Genomic DNA, 23652 nt, shown 5'->3' on the forward strand with positions numbered 1-23652 from the left:
CCCAGAAAATCATTACCCTCAGCCTGACCCAGAACACCAGTACCTTGTTCCTCTACTATTGCTTGAATATTGATTGCACCATTTACTGCACCATTCTCGTCCACTTCTGGATTTTCGCTAAGACTAGGCTTCTGCCCATAAGAATAAAATCGATTAAAAGATGCATTATATAGGACAACTTTCGTACAGAAATCAACCCAAAAAAGGATAATATACATCATTCTTCTTCCATTAATAATACAGAAGACCCTATTATGATCTCAATTGTCAGAATTTATATAAAATACTCCAATTAAACACATAATTATTTCACCCACTCACAATATAGTTAAATAAATCTATTACTAGACCCAGACATTTCATAACAAAACCCAGACATGTCACAATCAACTACTTCTGTGCTGCATATTCATCTATCTGCTTGGGCTTCGTAGTAATTTTTCTATGATCAATGTTTGATACTTCTCAAGTATACTGATGCACAAGACTTCTATTATGGTTAGACTTGATTAATGTTTGATATATATATGTCTTGTTACGCAAATAAGCATTAGAGGCTTGGTTTCATATATCTTGTAGTCATACACTATGGATATTGCCCGTGCACTATCAGATAGTTTTTTTTTTGTTTTTTTAATCACATAAAACGTAATGATGGCATTGTTATTCTTGATTTCAGTGATCTTACATTTTGAGTTTAGTTCAATTCTTGTGCACACTAATCTTGAATATGTTTGGGCGCAAATGTATTATATGCTTCTCCTCTATCCTACCTTTGTTTTGGCTACAGGATGACTTTAATTAATGTTAGCAGATACAAATTAACAACTGAGCCACCAGAGTGCCATCCTCGAGGGCCAAGTGCATTTGAGAAAGATAATTTAAATTGTGGAGCAATGTGTGACAGATAAGAAACAAAATGATCCTAGTTTCACCAAGGATGGATCCTGGATGAGAAGAAAATAATCTGTAATGATCCTAGTTTCACCAAACAAAATGCACATTTTTCAAGTTTAGAATGACATTTTGAATATTCCCTGTACATCTGATTTTGCATCATATACGAAGTAATAGAGAACAAAGGGAGAAGATGGTTCACTAAAAACCAATAAATTAATGTTCATTCTCATATATTTGACATTCATTTTTTCACTGATTCACTATTTAAGTGTATTTTATTGGTATTCAAATTGCATATTATTAATTAAATGTTCAAAATCATAAAAGTGGATGTTCAGTTTCATTTTACATTCATAAAAGTATTTGGTGGTTGTTCATTATTGAATATCAGAAAATTTTTTGTTCATTTTTATGTAAAAAAATGTTCATTTAATTTCATTACAAATAAAGTTCTAGAATAAATCCAAAAAAATTAATTAATTTTTTTATTCAACAAAAAAATTTAATTAATTGGCTCAACCATTGAAACAGACCCACAAAACAACAGGATATTTTCATTTTTAGTTAATGTTTAGTTTCAAACACTTGAATATTCATAATCATAAAAGTGTATGTTCATTTCCTATTTCATTCAATTTCATTTTCGTACATCAAAGGTTTTATTTCTATAGATGTTCAAAAATAAATAAATTGGATTTTTACTTTTATAACGCTCAAAAAAAAAAAAATGTTTAATTTCATTTGTCAACAACTTACCACTAAAGATTAATTCATCGAGATGTTTAAATTGATACTATTAAATGTTCATAAATGAAAAAGTACATGTTCAATTTTATTGCATTATATGTTCATTAATACTTTTTAATTAATTTTATTTGATACAATGACAAAAATTTTCTTTTTTGTTGGGATTGTCAAGGCACCTTGAGTAGTAATTTTACATAATTTCAGTTTGCTGCAACAATAAACGAAAGAGTTCTAAAGAAAGATTTCAAATGATAAAGAGGTCGGCTCAAAAGAAAGTTGTTGAATAAAAGACTGCCAAATAAGCAACAATAGATGAAGCAGTTCAACGATAAAAAATAGTCTGAGAAGTAGCACTTGAAGGCTGAAAAAATGTTGATGAAGAAGCAGCAACATTAAATGTTTATTTTTTAATTATAGCTGAAATGTTCAATTGTATAATATTGGATGTATATTGATTTTCATTTTCAAATTTTCTCTTCTTTTTACCATTATTATATTAAAATGATCGTTTTCATTTATTATTGTAATGTTAATTTAATTTTTTTTTCTTTTGATTCAGAATTCCTTTTCCATTTTTTTTAAAATAAATGTTCATTGTTATTTAATAAAATGTTCATTTCCATTTTTTGATATCAATTTTCAGTTTTAGTATTCCTTTCCAAATATGTATATCCAAAACTGTTATTTTTATTTTAATAAATGAACATCTTTCAAAACGACACGGTTTAAAGTGAAGATCATGGAGTAGCAACGTATAGCTAGGCAGCTTAGGCTCCCATATAAAACAACACTGTTTTGGTAACACCCCAAAATTCGAGTCTTTTAAAACAATAAGAGTAACTTTTTTAACTTTCAAAACCTAACCATTTAACCTTGGGAGTGTTACTGCTATACTTATTTTCCGTAGAAAACAAATGCAAAGCAAAACAAAATACAAAATAATAAACTGAGTGGCGGCAAAATAAAATAGTCATTACATCCAAACTGTAAAACATTTTAAATAAAGTAAATAAAAGGAAAATAAATAAATTCGGAAGTAAACTAAATTGTCTTAGCTACGTGATTATTCTAACGTCACCTCACACGTAACCGAGTACCCTCTCACCAACCTGCAAAATAAATCAGAAACAAGAAAAGAGAGAAAACTCCCAAAATCAGATAAACTGAGTAATTCCAACTCCATCCCGTAAAATAAATAATTTTAGTCCGAAAACATTTTATACACAATACAGTTACATAGACATATAATACTAAACCAATATCAAATTGTCACATAACACTTTATTACTTTGGTTAAGAAAGGGAAAGAGAACGCCAGTAAGTCGGGACTAGTCCCTGTCACCACCTACTTTACAGAGGGTCGCGCGTAACCCCAAACGGCCATAAAATAAAACCGAAAGTTCCTAGTGTGCACACCTCTCACTAATACGGTAATACCCATTGATTAGGAGGAAGATCAGCAATATATATACGTTAATTTAAACCAACTAGTTGCAACCATAACTACTAGTGGGCAACTTGTTCTTCACCCTTTCGGGTTTCATTTCCCTTCTTAATTTCACTGTACATTTTAATAGATTAAATTGTCCGACCACATTGCACACAAGTATTGCACAAATCAATTTAATCCCAAGTAACAATATTTCAATTTCAGTATTATTAGAATATAGTCATTATACTTGACATACTAATTACAACTCGTTTTCCAATAGGCCTTGGAGACCATCAATTACATATAATCAATCATCCCGTTCCCAAGATTCTAATTATTTTTTAAAAAAACTCATACGATACCAATTAATCAAATTTTCGAAAATACTTATACTAGTACACAAAATATAAAAGTATCAAAAAATATGACCCCATAGTATCATACGACAATTAATGCACTCATCACATACAAGCACATACAATAGATCGAAATAATTTTCCTAACGGGATTTTAAAGATGATGGACATTGAAAATTACATTGATCGTGCGTAAAATTTCAAGGTTATTAACTTCCGAAACGTTCATCTAGTAGCCTCCTCCGTCTATAAATAAACGGGTCCAAGTTAGTCTTAGTATACTAATCGAAATAGTTAGACAACATTATTAATTCTTGATGCTCATTAATAGTGCATCATTAAGTAAGAAGGAGAAAGTATTTTTTTTTTTTTTTTTAAAAAAAAAAAAGAAGTCTGCCAAACTCTTTGTAACTTTATAAAATAATTACTCATCTTTCTCACCATAGTTTTGCTCGCCTAACCATAAGTTTGTAATTGTAGAATCATACTCCTTAAACTATGAATCGGAAGAAGCCATAGAAATATAACTCAAGGTCGATGAACGAAGGCATAGTTCATAGTGGGTTGGATGACAATTATTATTAAGAAGGATGAAGGTGAAGTAGAACCATGGCTTACCACTATACTCAATCAATTATGGTTGGTGTTTTAGCAGATGATACAAACTAAAGAAGAATAGGTTTGAGGGAAAATAAAGCTTCTAGGAGCTAGTATTTCTCACGGCAATCTGGGTGCTTGGGATTGGGCATTTATAAACTTAGTATTGTGAAGGTGGATTTATCCAGAAGGTCTACAAGATAAGAATTTATTTTCAAATAGAGTTTGTTTTTTATTTCAATCCGATAAAACTAATTCTAGGAAATCAGTTTCTCTCTCTCTCTCTCTTTTTTTTTTTTAATCCGAAAATAGAAAATAATAATTATAAAATTTATTACTATAACATATAAATTTGAAAATAATAATTAATTTAAAAGTTTATATTAGAAAAATCGTTGACTAAATATACTAAAAAATTTGGGGTATTACATCTACTCCCCCTAAAATGAAAGTTCGTCCTCAAACTTTAAAGTTAGTCAACTCTCATAACAAGGCTCACACGAAGAAAAAATATAAGTTAGTAGTATTACAGCTGGTCATGGAACCAGCTAAAAATTTGGAGCAACCACTCCATCCAAGCAATTTTCTTGTTCTTCCCAATTCGACTTTCTTTTCTTTGTCTCATAAAAGGAATTCTTTCTATATCAGTAATATCACCGAGTATACAAAGTAAAAACTACAATTTTGAGGTCTCAATGTCCAAATTTTAAACTACTTGCTATGACCTTGCTCTCTATTGTACTCGCAGTTGTTTTTTTATATTCTAAATGATATTACACTATAAGTTGGTGTATATGTTTTCTGATCAAAATTACACATTGCGCTCATATAAATCTAGAACTACCATGCATATAAAAAGTGATTTAGTTTTATGGTCTAACCTTATTAGATTGATTTGTGATTTTGTGCTAGTTTACAGTCTATCAACATTATTGCCTTACATACTCATACTTAAAAAGAAAGGATATTAAGCAGTGATTTTTTTTAAGCATATATAAAAACATTGCTAATTGACACAGTGATGCATAAATAAATAAAAAAAAATAGTCGTGTGACTATTTGGAAAATTAGGTCAACTAACGACATTCAAAAAGGTTTCTAGCTTCTCTTTAAAAGTAGTGTTCAAATGAAATTATTTTAGGTCAACTAGGTTAATTGTAGCTCATTTAGTTTTTAGATTTATTTCATACAAAGTAATACAAATTCTTACATGTACACTCATGTATCCCTATAATTATATAGGTTAACTTAATGGTGAATTAATGTTTTAGGATAATGTATACGAGATAATCTAAAATATTACCTTGAACTAGCTAGTGTATAACTTTTATAATTAGGAAGGTGTAGAGAAAGGTGTAAGTATTTCTCTTTCTGTGAATGACAACTAATATAATTGGTCGAAGTCTTGAAGGTGGTACATACTCAAGACTTATTATCAAATGTCATCTAATTCATTACCTTCTGTGGCTCAATTTGCATACATCAAAAGTAAATCTTCTCCCCTTCTTCCACGCATACGTTTACATGTGTCGTTGCATGATTGATTGATATTAATCAATACAATAATGGAAGGCCTTTCTGTTTCAAATTTCACGTAAGTTGTTGTTAAACATTACAATTAATTACAAATTAATGGACCATTACAAGAATACTACAACCATTCAATAGTTTTTAAGGATAATAATACTGAATACATCGTATCATAGGTTGATCCAATAGACTTGTAGCACGTTCTTTCTCCCTCCAAAATTTTACTCTCATGTAGACTACTACTACGTATTAGACTAGCTAGCATCATCTATCAAAGTTTTGATTAATTATTAATTACGTATCGGTTGCGCATGATCTTCTAAGTATACTAATAATTATTAAACCCTATATTAAGTATTTTATTAAAACTATACCTTAATTATTATATATTTATATTAAGGGAATTAATACCTTATTATTAATATGGAGAGATTTGAAAAGATTCGACATTGTCAATTCGATTACATGGTGACATACTATTGGAACATCCAAATTAAATACGAAATTTATAATTATATTATATATCTCGGACTAATCATATAGTTAGGTTCGCTACGTTTAGTGGGTCACGTCAACTATCCATGCAACTTCAGTTGTAAAATCACTAATGATATTATTTAAATCATTTAATTAGTCAAACCAAATCTGGTTTAGTGTTTTGATATTTCATATTTTAATTAAAGAGAAATAATGGAAGGCATTCCAGGACTCAGAATCAATACTCTAATAGCTGGGCACTCTTTTCTTTTGTCTTTGCATTTGCACCTTCATTTTTTTTGGTGCAAATGAGAAAACAAAAGATTGATTAATAAGATTTATGGAGTATAACTTAAAATTTGTTTATTATACATTTAGCAATTGAGTTCGTATAGATTTAATGTCCAAAGACAAAAAATAAATCAAAATTAGAAATATTATTATATTTTACCTTAATTCAATAATGAAATTATTTGATAATAAATTAATCTTTGTTACAGAGTATATTTATTTTTAATTATGATAAAAAAAACAAGAGTCACTAGGTCAGGTGTCACTAAACGATAATTTGATGAACAATATCGCATTTATTACATCCTTCGGTAACAAGTCCAAACCCATAACGATAATAAAAGTAACTTCTCTAACTTGTAAAATGAACGTTTCTCTCCTTTTTAAATTTTTTCTTTCATTGTGGTACAATTCACATATGGGTGCAGCTAGCAGATGTATGTTCAACAATATCATTTAGATATATACCCAAAAGTATGGAAATAAAATAAAAGAAAACAAGTCACAACGTAATTGTGAAGTGAGTACCTAAATCTAGCTAATATCTGTAAAGCAAATGTGAACAACAAAAAATTTGTGCTACAATTCTAACCCAAGTATAGGCGCTTAGCTTGGATAATGGGCATTATAAATTAAATATCATGAATATATGATAATTTATGTTCAATATAAATTAATTAAGCTCTATAAAAGAGATGATAATTATTATAACTTAATAGTACAAAGTATAAAATTATGCAATAAGACCAATTTGAACGACCTTGTCAAACAAATTTGACATTTTTTCACCAAACACTTAATAATTTAGGTTAATTATGTCAATTAGTTTCCAAAAAGCAAGGCTTAGCTTCTTATTTTTGAATTTGTCAATGGAAGAAAGTAATTAATTAAGGTGGGTCAGTGGTGCTCTCTCCATCCTTTGTTCATCGTGGTACTTTAGTTTATTTCCAATCAAATCTCACATATAAAATAATTATTTACCTAACTCTATTATTAGTTTGAATTTTTAATTATTAGTTAGTGTGGTATAGTAGCAAGAGATTAATTATTAGTTACAAATGAAAAACAAGGCAAATGAATTTGAACTGAGATGATGGCTTATTCGTGGTTAAACAACTAGCTAGTCTATTGTATACTAAATATGTGTATAAGTTAATACTTCGCAAGAAAGAGAAAACGAAGTTAGGAAAATCTTCTCTCAATCAAAACTATAATATATATATAGTACAAATTCATATGCTAGGTGGTGAGTAGAGCGATCGCCAGCATGTCACATATATACCACCTTGCATGTATTGTCCTTAGATGAATTGATCAATAATCTACTTAGCCTAGCTTAGTACTCCATAATAAGGATGTAGTTTCATGATTTAAAGGCCGTGAAATTAAATTTCCGCAAAAAAATTTTAGGAATGAAAATTTTGTTATCTTTGACCCTCACTTACTCCCTTTTTTGACCTATTCCATTACTAATATTATCTTTAATTTTGAATTAAAATCATATTCCAAAGTTGAGAAAAGGCTGTAATGAGTTGGATATTAAACATCTTGGGTGTATGGGCATTTCTGCGTACATGTGGGCATATTTAATTGTATTAATATCGATCATAATATAATATTGAAATTATTATTATTATAATCTAATCTATATATAAATGGATGCATGTATATATATATATATATAACCATATGCATGTAGGGCAAAAATATTTAGGGAGCTAGTTTAAATTTCCACCATAGTTGGTTTCTGGTTATTATGGGCGCAACAACTTGCATATGTAATAGCTTTTAGATCTTACGTACGGAGTAGTAATGTAGTATTGCATCTCCTGTTGTTAAGGGGTGTAGTATATATGCAGAGTATCAAAGTTTTAAATAGGATGAATATTAAACATTCGAGTATATATTTTGGTCCAAAAATTAAAAAAAAAATTCTTCCTTCTTCCCCAATTGTTTAATAGACTGCTCATTATTCTCTTAATAATATGAATATAGAGAATACTACTCCTTACAAAATACGAATAGGAAATAAATCACATAATTATTAAACGCTATTTTGATAGAAAGAGTTAAAGAGCACATAGTCTAATATCGAATACACATTTTTTTTTTTTTTTTTTGGGTGGGGGTTTAGAGAGCCACATGGGCAGGTGATGAGAATCGATCCTAAGATCTCATGAAACTGGGAGGGACGCTCTAACCATTTGAGCTATCCCTCATTCTCATATTGAATACACAATATAGTGTATAGAGGGACACAAATGAGATCTTGTACGGTACAGGAAACTTGATATTCGATCTCCAAATTAGCATCGATCTAATGTAGCTTTTTTTTTTTTTTTTTTTTTTTTTTCTTTTTATTGAACGAAGCATGTAATGTAGCTTAATTATGCCTAAATTGATGAAAATATCTTGGATTGCATCATTATCTTGTCATGTGGCTGTCATTAATCACTAATTTTGACGGGAGATCATTAGATTAACTTAGTCATATCATCACCATTAAACTGTATTATCATTGGCGAGTAGTTCAAATTAAATGATATGGGACTAATTTTCAACGTTAAAAAACTTTAATTTGCCTTTTAGTTATGCACATGTACTTTTATCGTACGTATTCTAAAATCCATGAGCATCAGAGTATGGTAATTTGGGTCCATTGCATAAAGATATTTAAAATAATCTTCTTTTAAAAATTGAACAAGGAATTGTTGCTTAATTAGTTCCCTTGTGGTGCCCGGTTCCAACGACGATAACAAATATAACAATGCTCACATCAGCATTGAAATTATTATAATATAATATATAATTAATTATGTTGAAATCATAAGATGATTATTGCAAGTTTATTATATAAGTAAAAACTTTTAATTTTGATTGGATAGATTATGAAAAGTTGGAACAACATATACATCATTCTTTTGCATTAACTCACAACTTATAGGGCTATAGATACAATAAGCGGGTGATTAGCGTTCATTGTGAGAAATTGTTGAACTAAGCCTATTAATTAAAATTTGGATTTAAATCGATAAAAAGACTATTTATTATTGTCTAAATCTGCTTTTTTATCCTTTTGTAATAGTAATCTCATACTCGTACTTTATGGTTACGTATATTTGGCAATTAAGTAGTTTAGGAACAAGTGATCATCGCTTATTCGGTAACCCTGTACTATAGTGCTGAAATTAATATATACCCGATGATTATTTGCCGATCTAATATGTAGGGAGAACGATGTGATATTGAGAGTCTAAATTAATGGTGCATAAATAAAATTAACAAATATGCTCAAACAGTGACCGTTACATTGGATGTACACGCATTGACTTACGAAGCAAGGTGATAGAAGGGGGTTGAAACGACAAGAAGCAGCCCTACAAGAGCTGGTCATAATTGAAATGGTGTACATACATACATATTATTAGGAATATCAATATCAAATTATCAATCAATTAGGTTGGACAATATAACGTGACACTCAACTTGTATGGTATTTGATTTGTTGATTAAAAACGTGATATTAGTGTGATTATGGGACCTTCTATTTCTATTTTAACGCTGGTGGATCACATTCTATTTAGTCGTCGCGCCTAGGTCCAACTTACATCAACTGGATTCCATTGCCCCTTTCTTTTCTAGCTAGTTGTCGTCTTTGCAATTAAGATATAATTTTGACCATTAATTATAATCAACTCAGTGTCTCAGTGAACATTTATAAAAAGCGGAGTACATACTTATTATTAATCTGTATGATAATGTTGGATCATTTTTTTCGCTTTACTATGACATTAATTATTATTCGCTTTATTTTATTTAAGGTGTTTTGGCCTATATATTTACATATGTACTTTATTTATTCTAATATGAATTGTTATTTTTATACGAAGTAATTTGTATGACATGATTCGACTTATTATCTTTATAATTTGATTTAAACATTTAAGAAATGTCAGATCATAATGTCAATGAGTTCAAATGTTCAATCGAATAAAAGGATTTGGTTTGGGATATGGGGTTCGTGGTCATTGTCAAAGCAATTAAAATTTGATAATGCTCCATGCAGAATGCAACGTGGCGTATGCATGCACTACCAAAGAAATTTTTGGAGAGCAGATAGTATCGTTGCATTCTGGATTTCTACCAATAATAATCCTAGAAGTGTCTCACTGCTAGTGTGAGTAGTATCTGCTGCGCTCATATCTAAGTCAACCAAAATTAGTGATTGCACATTATATTTGCCATTTAAGGATTACCTTGTACTTTGTTGTTGGAAATGGTAATGCAATCAGACGAATTGCAAAGCTATTACGAGCGTGGGTCGGGTGACTTGTGCCCGACCGGGCGGATTTAACACGTTTGCAAATACACTCGTACCCGCCCGACCGGGCGAATTGACGGCCCAGAATTCTTGTGTTCTCATGCCCGATCGGGCGGTGATTCGCCCAACCGGGCGGCGAACGATGAGAGTTACAAGCCTGGCGGGCGAGGTCCGCCCGGTGGCTCGTCCGGGATTTCACGTCAAGTGAAAGGTTCTCGTCCGACCGGGCGCGATTGCTTGTGAGAAGGAGATTTCGCTAGGGCCGGCCGGGCAGCTGGATGCCCGGCCGGGCGCGCCTTTTTCTGGGGAGGGTCGGCTTGTTTATTATTTCCTATTTTGGGACTCATATAATACGAGTGGCGTCTATTTTCTTTCATTCATTCATATGAAATAAAAAACACAAACCTACCCTTTGAGATTTGAAGAGTTTTTGAGCAATTCCAACCTTCGAGTTCGGGTACACACATTGCAGAGGTCATTGTATGTATAAAACTTAGCTAGGGGGCATGCGTCACTGGGATATCTGTACCGGTGGTGGCGTATTTCGCTTCTAAGGCATTGGGTTCCAAACCACGACACAATCAAAGGAGGACGGAGCTTAATCAGTTATAACGGTATCTCTTGTCTTTGTTCTTGATTTCAACAGGTATTTTTCCAACATTTGTAACACTTATTAATAGGTTATATATTTCACCAAATTAATAAGTTCAATCTCTTGCTCTAGTACTATAGCGATGGGGAATTATATAATGAAGTTTTTTAGGTTATGTAATGAAATCCATTTTCCGATCAACATCTTATGTTAAAATTAGTTGTTATTCCATATATTAATATATCTAATTTGGTCAATAATATGAGTAGTAATTTCAATATTGCACCGAGGAAAATAAAATAAGAGTATCCGTACAAATGGCCTGGTTTCTTATGGTCTAGCAGCTATATTTTGAATTTAAGATTATCGAGGTCTTTGATGATAGGGTCATGTGTCAAACTTATATTTTGTGTTATGACTCATGGTACTTGACTACTTGGTATACCTCTAGGCTTTAGCACAGCAGTAATGTTAGAAGCTTGGAACTACAAGCTACGTAGACAAACGAATAAATAAATGTCTTCTACCTACCAGTAAATAACAAAAGAGTAGTTGTGATTTTGATCAAACAAGCAAATTAAAATGAAACAAAATCTTCTGTCTCTTCCAATATTCAAAAGAAACCCAATTGTTATTACTACTTGTATTATTATACTACTTATTTTGGTAGTGTAATATGTTTAGTGTCCTAAACAAGCAATTACTCTGTAGTAGATTATAGACTAGAACAAGAGTGCACAATGCTCATTGTGAACTAAAGAATATGTTACATTCTTACCCTATGTGTTGTGTTCGTAAATGAACATGATACATACAAGTATAGTTTCAATTTTTATTATAGCTACGAAAAAAATCACAACACATGTTCTTTTATCATAATGTCATGTTTTTTAACACGGGTACAAAGTATTTGTATTTTTTGACTACAATGTCACTGAGTCAATGTGTATCTTAGTCCAAAATCTTAATTGCGTTAAACAAGAATCTCGATGTATTAACTTTATCCATTTTAACTTCTAGTAGGCTTGAACTACTTGATCCCTCCCTTATTAATCAAGAGTTGAGGAAATGGTAAGAGTTGTCGCTCCCAAAGTGCTCCTAACTCTTAAACTCTCGAGTGAGTTTGATTGCACAAATAAATCTTTACCATTAGACCAAGTTCCAAATCTACTAGTTGATGATTGGATGAGGCAATGAGAGAATTCAATACTTTGGACCAAAATAGGCAATAAGCCTGCGTAATAGGGTGTGTAAAGCATAAAAATTGGTTGCAAAACAAATTGACTTGAAATCACTATCACTTTCGTCCAACTTTCTCATTAATTAAATCACCCACTTTTCTTTAATTTCTTCTTCCTTCCCTCAGTTTACTCTTCCAGATGAACTCCTATCTACCCTCATCAAACCTCATTGAAAATCTTGCTTACCCATTTCCTAAAGTTATCAAATACTTTATACTATATCATTATCCTAAAATTCAATAATATATTGGAAAAATTGCTTTTAATAATCCCATCTTTGATCGGTTCGTTGTTAAAAATCCCACCTTTTGATTATTATTATATAATAATCCCACCTTTATAGTGCATTCTATTTTATTGGTCCCTTACCTGTTGGTAACCGGTTTTAATAGGTTAAAATGCTACATGTCACTTTATGATTAGTTAATAGATCTATAAAATAAAAAAATTAAAAAAAAAAAATAAAATTTAAAGAATAAAAAAAATTAACAAAAGTAACCCACCAGCGAACCCCAAACCCCCACACCACCCTAGCCCAAACCCTCTGGCATCCATCCCCTCCCCATGCCCTCCACCCTCCGAAAACCTCCCTCCCCACCTCCCACTACCGGAACTAACCCCCTTCCCCACCCTCATCCAACGAAAACTGTCTGCTCTAGTTAATCGCAGGGAGTATGAGCGAATTTGATGGTGCAATGGTGGAGCGAACATTGGGGTTGTGATGCTTCAATAATCACAATTTTCTGGGTGATCGAATTTGGGTTGGCATTGATGTAAGAGTTGCATGGGTGGCGCGACGGTGGTTGCGATGTGTGATTGGGGTGGTTGGGTTGCTGCTATCCGCTATGCGCTGTTGATGTTGAGTGAGTACGAGCTGTGAGGGGGAGAGTGGCGAATGGAGAGGTGAAGTTTTGTGGGTTGCTGCTCAGAAAGTGCGGTGGTTGTTGTGGTTGGGTGGGTTGTGCATGAGGAGGGAGGTGGCGAACAAGGAGGTGAAGTGTTGTGGCCTTGAATATTTTTTTAGTTTTTATATTTTTTTAGTTTTTATATTTTTTTATCCATTCGTGTAGTGACACATGTCATTTAGTAAATTAAAAAAAAAAAAGCCAAACGTATAGGTTACCGGTCACAAGGGACCAGTAGAAAAGAATGTCGTATAAAGATGGGATTATTAGATAATAATCAAAAGATGGGTTTATTAAGAGCGAACCGGTCAAAGGTGGGATTATTAAAACCGAATTTTCCTAATATATTATACTTTGTATTATAATCTTCCTATCCAAATTATGCATATTTCACCCTCATAACAATACAGAATTTCTCTGTTGCATATTTTCTTTTTTAAAAAACCCAACTCAGATCTTTCTTTTCAATAGAAAGTAGAAACAAAGTATATAGTCTATAAATAAAATTATGTATTTCATCTTATTAATGAAAAAGGAAGGTGACCCATGTGAGAAAATCCCACTTGTATTATTTTCTCTTTTTGATCCAGAAACTTAGGCCAGTTAGGAGAGAGAAAATTTTCTTGTTTCTGAACTACTTTCATTTACTAGCTATTCCAGAAGATGAGGCATTTTTTCTATTATTCCTCTAACTTCTTTTCACAATCCAAAATTCAATTTTCTGGGTTTGTTTTCTTTCATATTTGCCTTAATTGAGAACACCCTTTAAAAAATTTCGTGGGCGAGCACGAAATATAGATTCTTGATTCATGCAGCCGACCCCATCATCTTAAATTTTTTTTTGATCAATTTCACAAATTTTGGGTAATTTTGCTTTGTTCATAGCATAATTTAAGTTCATACAAAGTATATGTTTAGTCCAAAATGATTCTGAGATTACCTGATTTTATTTCTCAGTTTTGAAGTGACTATATTTCTGACAATTATCTTAGTGCAAAATTCTAGAATTTTGTGCAAATTGTTTGTTAAAAATGGGAAATTGGGGTTTTCTTCTCTTCAAATTCCCACTATTTTTGCTTATTCTACTTGCATTAAATCAATCTTGTATTGGTAGTATTCAAAGAAGTACCAAAATATTTCCAGGGTTTGAAGCATCTCAAATGGGTTTTATTGATAATAATGGGTTATTTCTGTTATCAAGGGACACTACTTTTGCATTTGGGTTTAAACCAACTAATGATGTAACATTGTTTTTGTTAGTCATTGTTCACCAAGAGAGTTCCACAATTGTGTGGACTGCTAATAGAGTTTTCCCAGTTGGGAATTCTGATAGTTTTGTGTTTGATAGTGATGGTAGTGTGTCCCTCCAAAGTGGAGGAAAGGCGGTATGGAAGCCGGATACAGGGCGAAAACCGGTTTCTGTGATTGAATTGCAGGATAGTGGGAACCTGGTCTTGTATGGGAGTGATAATAGTACTATAGTGTGGGAGAGTTTTAAAGATCCTACTGATACCCTTCTTTCGAATCAGGATTTTGTCGAAGGGATGAAGCTTTCGAGTAATCCTAATAAGGGTAACTTGTCATATGTGCTTGAGATTAAGTCTGGTGATATGATTCTTTCTGCTGGGTATGAAACATCCCAGACTTATTGGTCTATGAAACAGGATACTAGCAAGATCATTAATAAGGATGGTAGGGGGGTTAAGGTGGCGAGGATTGAGTTGAATTCATGGAAGTTTTATGATGATAGCAAGTCTTTGTTATGGCAATTGGTGATCTCCCCTAATTCCATGGCTAGGAATACTACTTGGATTGCAGTGTTGGGGAGTGATGGGTTTTTGGACTTCCTAAGCATTGGAAATAGTCCATCAAAGGTGGTTTCTCAGGTGAAAATACCGAGTGATCTATGTCAAACACCCGAGCCTTGTGATGCATATAATGCTTGTTCTAGTAACAGGTGCCAGTGTCCTTCAGGACTAGTCTCACGGTCCTGTACAACCGGCATCTCTGATCCATGTGGTAACTCGAGTGCCAGTGTTCATCTTGTTAATCCCGGGGATGGGCTTAGCTACTTTGCTCTTGGGCTTACTCAGCCATCCATGAAAACTGATTTGGATGGCTGCAAGGCCTCTTGTACTGGTAATTGCTCGTGCCTTGGTTTGTTCTTTGATAACAGCTCGCGCAGTTGCTATCTGTTTGATAGGATTGGAAGCTTTACTTCTGATCCTACATCCAAATACTCCGTCTTTGTGAAAGCTACAATAGACGAAAGTGTTGAAGAAGGGGATGGTGGAGGCAGTAGTAAGCACTTGCCTGTTGTGATCACCATTGTTATCCTGACTGTACTGATTGTAGTCAGTATGGTTTATGTAGGATACAGGCATTACACGAAAAAGAAGGAAGTGCCGGGAAGTCCTCAGGAACTCTCCGAAGAGGACAATTTTCTTGAGTCGTTAGCAGGGATGCCGGTCAGATTTAGCTACCAGTCTCTGCAGGATGCCACCAACAACTTCTCTGTGAAGCTTGGGCAAGGAGGATTCGGTTCAGTTTACAGAGGAAAGCTTCCTGATGGAACTCCACTAGCTGTGAAGAAACTTGAAGGGGTCGGTCAGGGGAAAAAGGAGTTTCGAGCTGAAGTTAGCATCATAGGCAGCATTCACCACAATCATTTGGTCAGACTGAAGGGGTTTTGTACTGAAGGGAGCCACCGGCTTCTAGCTTACGAGTTCATGGCAAACAATTCCTTAGACAAATGGATTTTTAAGAGAAATAAGGTTAATGATTGTTTGCTAGACTGGCCAACAAGGTTTAATATCGCGGTGGGAACTGCCAAAGGACTAGCATATCTTCATGAGGACTGTGAGGTGAAGATTGTCCATTGTGACATAAAGCCAGAGAATGTTCTTCTTGATGAACATTTTGAGGCAAAAGTGTCAGATTTCGGGTTAGCCAAGTTGATGACAAGGGAGCAAAGTCATGTTTTTACCACACTTCGAGGCACAAGGGGATATCTTGCACCCGAATGGATAACAAACTACGCTATCTCAGAGAAGAGTGATGTGTACAGCTACGGAATGGTATTGCTTGAGATCATTGGAGGCAGGAAAAGCTATGATCCTTCACTTCCCTCTGAGAAATCTCATTTTCCGGCCTATGCATTCAAGATGGTGGAGGAAGGGAAGCTAATGGAAATCCTTGATTCAGGTCTGCAATACGGCCCTAATGAAGAGAGTGTGAAGACCGCGATTAAGGTTGCGTTATGGTGCATACAAGAAGACATGTCAATGAGACCCCCTATGACTAAAGTTGTCCAAATGCTTGAAGGCATCTCTTCTGTTCCTATGCCCCCAACGTCTTCCTTGACGGGTGCAAGGCTATTTTCTAACTTCTTTAAGTTATCTAGCAATGAGGGTACCGCGACTGGGAGTTCATCAGGGCCATCGGATTGCAACAGCGAAGCCTACCAGTCGGCTGTCCGGCTATCAGGGCCAAGATAGTTGGTGCCTATACACTATACAGGAATATATTTCATTTGTATCATCTTGTACATACAAGTATAATTTAGTTAGAGGTCATTGAAAGTTTTGTTACACAATGTTATAATATCTTCTTGTATGAAACACTATGTTTGTGACATAGATTAGGTATGAAGAATAGTTTGTTACATAAAATTTGTCATTATTGTCCAGATTTGATTTTCTTCCCATGGGTGTCAAATGTATTATCCCAAGAAACCAAACCTTGTACTTAAGATTATAGAGAATTATAAAATTACTAATTAATGGAACAAATGTCAACTTAAAAGAGTATTTAATCAAATTAAAGCAACAGCAAAACTACTGTATATCCTGGTGTTGCCACATAACAGAATCAATCATCCAAGCATAAATGAGTCTTTGCTGTTCTGACTTGTCTGACATATCATATGCCAATTTTTATTTAATTTTTGAATCTATATTCTTATTTATTGTATTATGATTATTGATTACATCACCCTTAAGTAATACTCTTACGAAATACTGTACAAAGTAAGTCACATATGAAGTATTTTAAACTATCCGCAAATGATAGACAACTTTTTAACTTGTGATGTGATCAAAACACATTTTTTAGTACGAAGTATAATGAAAAATAATTATAGTATTTAACTCAATTCTTCTAAAATGACATTTAATCAAATATGAAATATTTATTGATTATTTAAATACTCGGATTATGCAATTTGATTGACTTAACAAGAGTTTTAACATGATTGAAATCTCATGCAAATGGGAGGCTAATCTGCTACATAACTGTCCAACTACTATCGCACTACTCAGTCCATCACTCAATCAACTAAAAAAGCACAAGTCTAACCAATCAAATTCTCAAATCAAAATCTGAAACGACGGCTTCTAATTACTAAAGAGATTCCACCACAATAGTTTTTAATAACAAATAAAAAATGAAAAGACGATGCAATAAGTTGGCAAAGGAGCAATGACTAGAATCGTGAAGGCTACTTGTCCCAAATGCACAATATCTAGTATATATCCCAAGGATGTGGAGTAAGTAATGATATTACTTGCTCTAATAATAAAAATCGTAAATTTGTACTCCATATCTTACACATAAATTGACCATTTATCCCTTATCCAGTTATCCCTCACTTTAAAGAGTCTCAAGATCATGTTCTCTCTTCACCTAATGTTTACGGAATCTAAATTACTTTTATTGATTCATTACTGTATCTGTTCTTTGAAATTATCGATTATTACAGGTTGAAACTTAACTTAATAGACCTAACTTATTTTAGTGAATATTATTAGTTTAACTCAGTCTAATACGGACTAAGTTAGCATGTGTGAGGTTTAGATGCCTTCACCTTACTTTGAAAAAAAAAAAAAATAATAAAATATGTGATATAGAAAAAGTATCCAATTGTTTCCATTATCATTGTTAAGAAACAATAAAAATTGACCATTTTCAACTTCAATAATGTAACAAGTTTGACCATTGCACCTTTGCTCGATTTGACCTTTTGAATTTTTACCAATGAGGTTGTTAATTGTTATACACACTTCATATTATAAAACAAAATGAGATAGGGGGAACTGGGGAAGGGATGTTTAGCTTTAATTAGAGATAAAATCAAACTTATGTCTTAGGTCTTTGAACTACTTACTCCTTATTTAGTAAGAACTCTAAAATGAGATAGGAGGGACTAGGGAAGGGATGTTGCACGAGTGAAGAGTCTATTATTCGTAGAAAATAAAAGTTGGTTGAGTTTTGCAAGAAATTCTATTACGTAATAAACAACCAACATACTACGTGTCTTCAACAAATGAGATTTAGTCATAACCACGATCTGAATTTTAAGTCTACCAATAAAACAAATACCTCAAAAGTAGTACTTCGTATGAATCATGAATGAGAGCCATAGGAAATCACACCTTCCCTAAGGAGAAGTCTATATCTAATGCTACATGAAAATTTTGAAATAATGATACGTGAAATAATAATAAAATCTATTAAGTTCACACCCATAAATACGTAGATATAATTATTGATGCGTGTAAAGATTAGTAAGCATTATCTTATTCATCATTCATGTATTTATGATTGATCAACCACTATACTCGAATATTAACATAAATCGACTTTCTATCCCGAAAAAAAATCGAAATTTTTTGCAGTCTTACAAAATTGACATCCCAAAACTAGGGTGACCCAAAGGAGACCTATTGACCGCAACTCCACGATTCTTGACTTGGACTTGCAAAATTTTTATATGAAGCCCAATATTAATTTGGTTTTTTAGGGAAGTCCAATATTAACACAGGATCCCATAAGTTAACAAATAAAAATTTGAAGAAAATCAATTTTATTTTATTTAATTTTTTCAATCGTTTTCCGAAGATGACGATCAGTACCGGCGGCCAAGGCAGGCGTAAAATTCAAATGCCCCGCCAACTCTCCGCCTTCAACGGTCCAATTTAAGCGTCATAACTTTACGTCCGAAACCCTACTGTAGGTAGTTGTAATTCATGACCTTCTTGATTTCATTTCCGTTTTTGGTTTATTTCAAATTTATATTGTATTGAAGTTGAATTCTTGGAAAAATTTCAATCTACCATATTGTGCGCAAATGAAATGTGTATTCTTTTCTGAAATAATGAAGAAAATACCCGTAGTAACTAGTTTTTGGCCCGGCAATACTATAAGTCGTTACTGTTGTGAGACTTGTGACTTTATAATTGAAATTGTGGCTTTATAACTGAAATTGATGAATAATTTTACTATCATTTTTTGTTTGGTTGTCATCATTATAATTTGGTTTTAAAGGAGATTGTGTTAAGATTATTTAAATCAATGGTTGAGTACTCTATACTTTGTAATTTAAATTTGAGGCATCATATTCAGGGGTTTAACCATGTTTATGTGAAAATGAGGCACATTGAATTAGTGAGGGCACTATGCTACGAGCCTACGAGTCGATGTGGATTGACTTTATTTATTACTATATGGTTCATATGACATCTACAATTGAAATCAAATTATCTAAAATATTGATTGTGCCTTCAAATCACTACTAGTAGCTTAGTAGTCATGGGTATCGATTCTCGATTGGATTGCTCTACAAGTGCCATCACTGTAAAATTAGAAAACGTTAGAAGCAAAATTCACTCCGCCTATGGTGCTATTAGGAACATTTCAAACAATTCACAAACAAGAGAAGTAAAAGACAACAATTATTTCCCACATCCATCCGGTAAAAATAGCTAAAAATGGCTGGCCATTCGACCGTGGCGGTGTGGCCAACCAATCAATTTCCCCTAGATATTTATATACAGTAACTCCAATGATCATAACCTTATTGCAATGAGTTCATATTCTGTTATATGAATGGTATGAACCTTCTTTGATCTGTTTAACTTTAATTGTCCATATGTGTTCAGAATATGCCCATACACAGTAGACTTCCCACTTGTGTAAAATTAGTTTGAGATAATATAAACAAACATATAGTTAAAGATAGATAATTTCATTATAATTAAATAATATGGGAAATGGAGTGTTGGTGCCTTGGAGGGTTGAGGATGTGGGTGACTGAGGTTCTTCTATTTCGGCTACTAGCATTCATAATTTTATGGCTAGGGTGGTGCCCCATCTCTTTCTTTATTTGACTTCTGTTCAACTGCATTAAGACTTTAAACTTTGTAGGGGCTGTTAAATTTCCACCTTCTTATCTGAATTAAGTTGAGTGCACCTATTGAATTACTACCATTCATATTTTATTATTTGTATAGTATAATATTTTTATTCTCAGCCAATTTTTATGCATTCCAAGAAGGTAGTTTGTTTTTATCCTAACATAGTTAAGACAGATTTGGTCAAGTTTTGGATACCATTGCCCGCGACTTTACCAACTTAGGTGTAATATAAGTCATATTTACGCATTGTTTTCATCTTGCTTTTTTATAACACACAGAAAGCTTTGAAAGGTTTCATTTTTATAATCATATCAGTCTAGAATTGAAGATTGTAAGATTTCCTGATCAATTTTTCCAATTTAGGTAAGTCAATCTTTCTGGGATATATAATTATAAAGTTTATTTGTGAGTCTTTAGCTTCAGTAGTACAAAAATTTTGTTTTTAGTTAGTTAGCTATGGGAAACTTGGGTTTCATTCTCTTAAAATGCTCAGTATGTATACTAGTTTTTCTAGCATTTTCCCAACCTTGTATTGCTTCTGTTCAACAAATTGGCACCATAACTCCAGGGTATCAAGCCTCTCAAATGAGTCATATTGATCACAATGGGTTATTTCTGTTATCAAATGACTCTACATTTGCATTTGGGTTCAAACCCACAAATGATGCCACCTTGTTCCTATTAGTGATCATACACCGAGACAGCTCCACAATTGTGTGGACCACAAATACAGCCTCCCCTGTTGCCAATTCTGATAAGTTTGTGTTTCGGACTAATAGTAGTGTGTCCCTTCATAGCAAAGGGAAGGCGGTATGGGAACCCGATACTGGTGGAAAACTGGTGTCTGTGATTGAATTGCAGAATTCAGGGAACTTGGTGTTGTTTGGGAGTGATAATAGTACCATAGTTTGGGAGAGTTTTAGGTATCCTACCAACACCCTTCTTTCGAATCAGAATTTTGTACAAGGAATGCAGCTATCGAGTATTCCTGATCCTACTAAGAGTAACTTGACATATGCTCTTGAGATCAAGTTTGGGGATATGATTCTTTCTACTAGGCATAAGACACCCCAGACATATTGGTCTATGAGAAAGGACACCAGGAAGATCATTGACAAGGATGGCGGTGTGATTAGTTCAGCTAGGATTGAGTCGAATTCATGGAAGTTTTTTGATAAGAACAAGGCCTTGCTATGGCAATTTGTGCTCTCTTCCAATCCTACTGCTATGAATTCAACTTGGGTTGCAGTCTTACGGAGTGATGGAATTTTGGCCTTATACACCCTTGGAAATGGACCTTTAAAGGTTAATTCTGCAGTGAAAATACCTAATGATCCTTGTGGAACACCAGAGCCTTGTGACGTGTATCTCGCTTGTTCTAGTAGTAGGTGCCGGTGCCCCTCAGGTCTAGTCTCTCGGTCGTGTAATGCTGGTATCTCTGCTCCGTGTGGAAATCCAGATGAGAGGTATGATTTAGTCAATGCTGGAGATGACCTCAGTTACTTTGCTCTTTGGTTCACTGAGCCATCCATGAAAACTAATTTTGACGGCTGCCAGGCTTCCTGTGCTTCTAATTGCTCTTGCCTTGGTTTAATATTTGATAAAACTTCGCATAACTGCTTCCTCTTTGATTGGATTGGAAGTTTTGTCTCTGATCCCTCTTCCAAATATTCCGTCTATGTTAAAGTTTCAAAGAATGGTGTTGTTGGAGAAGTGGATGACCGAAGCAAAAGTAAGCACTTGGCAATAGTCGTCTCTATTGTAGTCTTTACTGTATTCATTGTGGCTATGGTTTGTGGAGGATACTGGTATTACATGAAGAAAAAGGAAGCGCTCAAATCTTTTCTTGTCACTTCAGAAGATGAAAGTTTCTTTGAGTCATTTTCTGGGATGCCAGTCAGATATAGCTACAGGTTTCTTCAGGAAGCAACCAACAACTTCTCTCTGAAACTCGGGCAAGGAGGGTTTGGGTCAGTTTACCGAGGCAAGCTGCCGGATGGAACTTTACTTGCTGTGAAAAAACTCGAAGGAATGGGTCAGGGGGTTAAGGAGTTTCGAGCAGAAGTTAGCATCATAGGCAGCATCCATCACATCCATTTGGTCAAAATAAAGGGTTTTTGTACTGAAGGGAACCATTGGCTTCTAGTCTATGAGTTCATGGAAAATGGGTCTTTAGACAAATGGATTTTCAAAAGGAATATTGATAATGATTGTGTGCTGGATTGGCCAACAAGGTTCAACATTGCAGTGAGTACTGCGAAAGGGTTAGCATATCTTCATGAAGACTGTGAAGTGAAGATTGTTCATTGTGACATAAAGCCGGAAAATGTACTCCTTGATGCACACTTTGTGGCTAAGGTATCAGATTTCGGGCTAGCCAAATTGATGACAAGGGAGCAAAGTCATGTTTTTACTACACTTCGAGGCACAAGGGGATATCTTGCACCTGAATGGATAACAAACTACGCAATCTCAGAGAAGAGCGATGTTTACAGTTATGGAATGGTGTTGCTTGAGATCATAGGAGGAAGGAAAAACTATGATCCTTCACTTCCCTCTGAAAAATCCCATTTTGCAAGCTATGTTTTCAAGATGATGGAGGAAGGGAAGCTAAGAGAAATCCTTGATTCTAGCCTAGAATATGACCCTAATGAAGAGAGTGTAAGAATCGCGATCAAGGTTGCATTATGGTGCATACAAGAAGACATGTCTATGAGACCCCCTATGACTACAGTTGTCCAAATGCTTGAAGGAGTCTGCCCTGTTCCTCATCCTCCAACATCTTCCTTAACAAGCGTGGGGTTTTCTCCGAAGTTATATAAATGGACGGGCAATGGAACTCGGAGGTCATCTGTTCTGTCAGCTGTCCAGCTCTCTGGGCCAAGATAGCTGGTGATATATATAATGGTTAAGGATTAGTTTAATCAAGTTTAACTGTATACAGGAGTATCATATAGTTCATATAGTTTAATCAAATTCTGTAATCTTTTTTGTATGGAAGTAATGGAGCATACCACTGATTCACTGATATCGGTATGCAGTGTGCTTATGAAATACTTTTGTACTTTGT

At 33.7% G+C, this 23652-nt stretch overlaps 2 protein-coding genes across 2 annotated transcripts; both read left to right on the forward strand.

Moving 5' to 3' along the window:
• Positions 1-12932: 12932 nt before the first annotated feature.
• On the forward strand, positions 12933-17191 carry LOC110705022 (G-type lectin S-receptor-like serine/threonine-protein kinase SD2-5). The gene has a single exon (XM_021882843.1). It carries the CDS (start codon positions 14421-14423, stop codon positions 16884-16886), a length of 2466 nt encoding a protein of 821 aa, XP_021738535.1. The 5' UTR covers positions 12933-14420; the 3' UTR covers positions 16887-17191.
• A 2781-nt stretch (positions 17192-19972) lies between these two features.
• LOC110705030 (G-type lectin S-receptor-like serine/threonine-protein kinase SD2-5) lies at positions 19973-23610 on the forward strand. The gene has a single exon (XM_021882852.1). The coding sequence runs from the start codon at positions 21039-21041 to the stop codon at positions 23469-23471; it is 2433 nt and encodes an 810-aa protein (XP_021738544.1). The 5' UTR covers positions 19973-21038; the 3' UTR covers positions 23472-23610.
• Positions 23611-23652: the final 42 nt, after the last annotated feature.

Source organism: Chenopodium quinoa, unplaced genomic scaffold, assembly GCF_001683475.1.
Source record: "Chenopodium quinoa cultivar QQ74 unplaced genomic scaffold, ASM168347v1, whole genome shotgun sequence".
NCBI lineage: Eukaryota > Viridiplantae > Streptophyta > Magnoliopsida > Caryophyllales > Amaranthaceae > Chenopodium > Chenopodium quinoa.